General features: G+C 40.6%; 1 protein-coding gene across 1 annotated transcript; it reads left to right on the top strand.

Moving 5' to 3' along the window:
* Positions 1–3,572: 3,572 nt before the first annotated feature.
* Positions 3,573–4,915, top strand: LOC113966089. Its single transcript, XM_027680350.1, has 2 exons — positions 3,573–4,593; positions 4,704–4,915. The coding sequence occupies exons 1-2, from the start codon at positions 3,701–3,703 to the stop codon at positions 4,714–4,716; spliced, it is 906 nt and encodes a 301-aa protein (XP_027536151.1). The 5' UTR covers positions 3,573–3,700; the 3' UTR covers positions 4,717–4,915.
* The last annotated feature ends 1,260 nt before the right edge of the window (positions 4,916–6,175 follow it).

The raw sequence follows: 6,175 nt of genomic DNA, 5'->3' as shown, positions 1-6,175 counted from the left end.
TCTGCTTAGGAAGTGAAAAAAACTCCCCTTGGCATATTAACACAGTCACACAAAATTTTGGATTTCAATACACTAAGGAGACCAAAGTCACAAAAAACCTTGTGGAGCTCAATTTCCAATTACTTGAAACAATTTCACTGAGCTTTTCTGCTTTACTGTTTAAGAGCCTTATCAGTTAAAGATTAGAAAATTCCCTCTCTTTGGACTGTTTGAATAACTCTCCTCCTTTTGTGGTGGAGATTTAATACATTTTTCTAGTGAGAAAGCCCCCAGGAAAGACCTACTAGATACAACATAGGTACTTGATTATCCTATTCTATGGTGACAAGCACCAAATAACACCTGCACATCTTCAGTAATAAAGGTTTGATGAAAGATTTTGGAAAAAAACCTCCCCTTTAAAACATAACAAATCCACTTAGGCAATCTGAAATTTGTTCAATATCAAAGTTTCCTTTCATCTAACTGAACATATATACTCATTTAAAATGTACATCATGAATTTCTGTCAGGCCAGGCAATAGAAATTCTTCACAGAGACCTAACTCTTCCCCCTTAATGTCATTTTCCAGAAGTGAACATACAGGGAACAACCTCAGACAGATTAAAAGCAGACTTAATTGAGCTAGGAGGAAGGAGGTGAGGTGAGGTGAAGTAGGGACAGGATATGGAGTGGTACGATGAAGCCAGAGAGGAAGGAAACAGAGCTAAGAGCAGAGACAGATTATTCTTGTTCTCCCATCTTGCTAAAAGGCAGAGGGAGAACAGCAAAATTCCAAAAGTCTCAGACTTTAGCTGCCTTTAATTTTATATTCAAGAGATTCTAGCCTCTCTTTTCCATTCACGCATCACCTCTAATGTCATCACCAGCTTGTCATGTTCCCAGCAGCACACATGTGCTCTGGAAAAGACAAAAATTCAAAGTTTGAAGGGGAAGTAAGGGAGACCATGCCATGGTGACAGATTTGCTGCCCATACCACCTCTGTTTCAGAGAAGATGCATTTCAGTGGTAGAGTGCAAACCTTGCTAATCATAATGAGTATGGTGCACCAAAAACATACAAAGGAATGTGGGTGTTCGGATGTCTAGTTCCCAAGTATATTCTATGGTGCATACCTGCAATGTAAAGGCTGTTTTGCAAGGTACTCTCAGATCAAGGACAGTGAGGAAAGGGTACATTGTAGATAAAAATCAACTATAGTGTTCCAGAAGTCAAGAAATACAGCATGGAATATTAACTTTCTAAACTCTGCCTTGGAGGAAACCTCCAAAACCATAGACCAGAACTCCCTCCCTTGTATAGCAGTCAACTGTACTAATCTACTGAAGACCTTATCCAATTGTGGAAATCTAGCCAGGGAGTTCACAGGTTTTGTGTATATATTTTCCTTTTGTGTGTGTGTATGTGTTTTCCCTTATAGCATGAGAGTGTTATCAGAGTTAATACAGTCGATGCTCTTCCCACTTCTGAAAACAGTACACAGGTTAGCGCTAACACTGATAAGGTTACACGTTTAAGTTATGTATAGGTCAATATTGTTTTCTACCATTCCTGTCCAGACACATAGCAAAGTCATGGAAGTGGACAGAGCCCTGTCTCTTCAGGAGTAATTTCTGCCAGTTGCTCAGTGACAGGACCAACCAGACTCTGATTGGGAGATCCATGAAAATCTGAACTGTGCAATTACTTTAAGTTACGGGAGTTGATGTTAAATGTCTAGTTTCTATTAAAGATCTCATCCAAAAGGAAATCCATGAAGACATACTGCAGAAAGGTTAAATCTGTCAGTGTTCAACAAGGAGAGAAGTAATGACATCAGATCAAATCAAACTAAGTCCTTTTACGCATCTAAAAGACTTTTTCTTGACTCATTGAAAATGAAGTGGCAATGCAGTTTGGAAGAAGTTGTATTTGCTTAGTCAGTAAGTGTCTCCAGTAAGGGCCTTTGACACCTCACTCAAAACTAATCACAGATAAGAGAATATTATTAGCTAAATGGACTGCTAAAGAAATCTTTGATTTGAGAAGGTCCCCAAAGTGCTACAATCTGACCAGCAGACAAAGAGTGACTGCTATAGTTAACAAGATAAGATAGACAAAGCTTTCCAAAAAGTCATCATGGTTAATGAAAACACCAGACTGCCACTTCATACATGTGGCAGTCTGGTTTGGGATCACAAACTGTATGTGAGATAACAGCTAGGGTGACCTTGATGAAGAAAAGACTCTGAAACTTCCTCTTTTTTTTTTTTTTTTCATTCCTCGGTGGAGCTGATCCTGGAAATTGTCAATATTCATAAGGCAAAACTGTAGCTGTCTCTAGAAAAAAAAGCCTAGGATAGATTTTGTTTTACTAATGTACAGCCTCAGTTAATCATTTTATGGACCACTACTGCCATCGTGTGTTGATAAATAGTGACACTTGGTATCACACCAAAGCCTAACACCAAGGGTAAATGTGACTTGTTTTTATTTGTTTGTTAAACTTAATCCTATGCAATTTATTTTCCTTTTCTCTCTAATGAAAGCTGAAGGAATGGAAAACTCTTTCAAGATAAAACCAAGGGAACATTTTGTTGATTTTTTGGTTTTGGTTTGGGGGGAGAATTGTTTGTTTGGATTTAGGTTTGCTTCTGCTTTTTTGTTTGTTTTGGGGTTTTTTTTTAAATCAACATAGAAAATTTTAAAAAATATTCATTTTTTAAAATATTCTACTTTTTTTCATTTTGTATTTAAATAAGTAGACTATAAATGCCATCAGAACGATTTATGTCTCAGGTCATGATACTATAAAGATGCTCTAATCATTAAGTATGAAAATTCAGGGTCCTCAATGACATCTCTCAGCAAAAGAGAGACAGAGATTCTGGTCTAAATGGGGATATGCATCATTTACTATGAAACGATAAGCCTGATCTGACAGTATCAGTGTATGGAGAGGGAGCCTAAACAATAAATACCCACATTCCCAGCTATACAGGCTGTACAAACTTCCAGAGACAAGCACAGCCACAAAACTCCGACCCTTATCTTTGGGTGGTCAGGATGAGGACACGCTTGTCTTGAACCCTTCAACCTAGCTGTCTTCTATAAAGTTTTTTATCTCATCACAGAAGACACATTTATTTATTTATTTATTCCCATCCCTGGAAGTGTTCAAGGCCAGTTTTGGTGGGCCTTTTGAGCAACCTGGTCTAGTGGAAGGTGTTTCTGCAGCGGGATTGGAACTACATGATCTTTAAGGTCTCTTCCAACCCAAACAACTCTATGATTCTGTGATTTATTAGTTTTTATTCTGTACTACAAAAAGCCAACAAGAGGGATGCTACAAATAACATCTGGTGTTATGTAAATATACTATGTATAGAAAACTAATTCTGAGATAGTCCTGCTATCTATCTTTCTACCTTCCACACTAAAAAGGCAGGAATTCATTTCAACAGTTGACATAAAGGGCTGAATGCAAGATTTTGAGTCAGGAGAGCAGCAAAGGCTTTTTGAAGGTGCTTCCTTTCTGTGCCAGCTTGTGACAGCTACTTAGTCCCTCTGCATCATTCTCCACCAGGTGACCAGGACAACTTTCCCTCCCTCCCACAAGGTGTTCTGAGGGAAGCAGGAATCAGGGCTGGCAGTCGTTAAAGCGAGGCCTGGCCTAGGGCCTGCAGGGCCCCACCCGGGATGGAGCCCCCTGCTGACCGATGGCTGGTGTCCTTGTTAGCACCGCCATGTTGCTGCCACGGGCTGCTGGCTCCTCCAGGCAGAGTGGGAAGGCAATCTGTCACTCCGTTCCCATGAGAAGAACCTCTCTGGGACGGCAGGGTGTCAGTATGGGGAGGGCAAGATACAAGGCTCCCTCACAAGCCTCCAAGCTAAACACTACATATGGAGCCAGAGGCACTGCCAGCGCTGCAGGGCCAGGCCTCAGCCAAAGGGGAGACCACTCCCAGAACAGTCCCCCCAGAAGTGCCATTCCACTGGCTGCCATCACTCCCGGGCAGCACAAGAAGGCATGGCGAGGTGAGGGCAGGGACAAGAGGCAAAGACAGTGGCAGGAAGTGCAGGCAGACGACATGCTCATCATGCTCCTGTGTAGCAACAGGGCTCGCAGGGACAGAAGACGACAGCAGCAATGGAAGCACGGGGGCAGAAGGCACGTTAACAGAGACAATGAACAAGGGCAACAGGAGAGAGAGAAGGACCTCATGGAGCAGGACCCCTGTGCATCCTCCTCAAATGGCTGTGGGAGCCAGGGTGGCCAGCACAAGGGTCCTGTGCATAGGCCAGAGTGGAAGCGGCCTGGGAAGGCACACTGGTGGAGTCACAGCTGGAGGAGGAACTGGAAACAGCAACAACAACTACAATGCACTGAGCCCACCCACCAAGACCAGGCAGGTGGGCAGAGCACCAGTGGTCAAAAGAGAGTCCTGTTCTGGAATGCGAAGAAGCGCTGCTGGGTCCCAACCTTGCGTGTGCCAGCAGCAACCTGGCGAGAGGCAAGAGCGCGCCTCCGCCCCATGAACATGGCAGGACACCGCCCACCAGGGATGTGCACACCCCACAACACCAGCCAGTACATCATGGACCAGCATGAGTACGTGCAGGGAGGCAAAAAGGAAGAGACAGTGGCGATGTCCGGAGAAAGGGGTAACTGCAGCACTGCAGGTAAGGATTTCCCTCTCATGACCTCTTTTCCTTCCACAGCCCAATAGGTTGAAGGCACATGAACAGAAGAGGAAAAGGAGAGCACATATCCTGCCCATCAAGATTGCAAGTGCCAAGACGATATCTACTGTGAAACCTAAACTGGAGTGACAGCACAAGGAAAGCGTCTGTCTTGTAAAATCATCAGCTATTAAAAGCAGGGAATCTCTTAAAATTCAGCTTCCTAAATAAATATATATATACACTTCTAACCTTGCTGGCTACTGTCTAATGATTCACATACACTAAGAGAGGCCTGGCAGAATAAGAACTAGAAAAAGAAATATGCCAAAGTGATTACAACTGCTACCCCAGAGACTTGTCTTTAGGGACTCTCTGTTCCCCTCAGGTACATATGTCCCATTCAGGAACATTTTTAGGTATATTACTATGGTATTCTGAAAAGAGAAGACCTAACTAGAAGACTAAAATAAGAAAGAAACCATATATTTAAGAAAGAAAGCATATATTTCAACACACATTAGAACAGATGTTTTTTTGAACATTAGAAAAAAGAAAGAGTACTTAGATAAATATACTTTCCTATATAAACAGACACTACACCCTGTTTATCAATGGCTAAACTGTATATTTGCATATCATGTAAGCAAAATAAATGAAGCTCAAAAATAGAAGAAAAAGAACAAAAAAAATCCCATTTGGGTCACAGTTCATTCACCTTGACCTGTCATAAATGCTCATTTTCCTTTTACCAAATATTGAGAAGAGAAGGAGACTTGGTGATATGCCCTACCTTCACTTTTTAAGGTGGCTGAAACTATAGACATGGAAACTACCACAAATATAGTAGTGTTTCCATCTCAGGGTGAAAGAATCATATTTATCTATTAGCCATCATAAGAGAAAAGCAATAATCAAAACTCTTGGCTTAAGAGGCTGCTTAAGAGAGAATGATGCTGAGGTGGGCTATGTATTTAAAATAGGGAGAAGGAAAAATATTAGCAGGAAAGGCTTAGGATCTGACCTTTATATTTGTAGCCAAAGATAAAATAAGGTGCCATAAGTCTTTTCTAATTGTGGTCAAGTTAAGATAAGGTCTAAAACTCAACTAATTATACAAGTGTTCAATTTTTCATGTTTCTAGTAAAATAAGCCACTAGAAAAAAAAATAAAGCCAATAATAAATACAATTTTTCTATAGATGTTGATAGGCAAAACAATTATATATAAGTATATAGTTGTATATATAAATATACATATTTTAAGTTTCTTGAATACCTTATATAAAATTGAGTGGCCACTTAGATTTGTGGATCTATTTCTTTTCTTTGGGTTTTTTTCTCCAACTAATTATTTAAAAAACCTAAATACTCTTCCTGAAATTCACCTTTAAATGTTGTAACGCTTTAATACTTTTTGCTCTTCCTCCTTCACGCTCTTCTTCACTAACAGCTAATAAAAATCTTCTTAAACCATTAGAACTCTAATATTTAGCATGATGCAAATCTCTT

Source organism: Neopelma chrysocephalum, unplaced genomic scaffold (assembly GCF_003984885.1).
Source record: "Neopelma chrysocephalum unplaced genomic scaffold, ASM398488v2 Primary Assembly neopelma1_59, whole genome shotgun sequence".
In the NCBI taxonomy this organism is placed as follows: domain Eukaryota; kingdom Metazoa; phylum Chordata; class Aves; order Passeriformes; family Pipridae; genus Neopelma; species Neopelma chrysocephalum.
The sequence above is the reverse complement of the archived record's forward strand: the minus strand, read 5'-3'. Positions and strand labels throughout refer to the sequence as shown.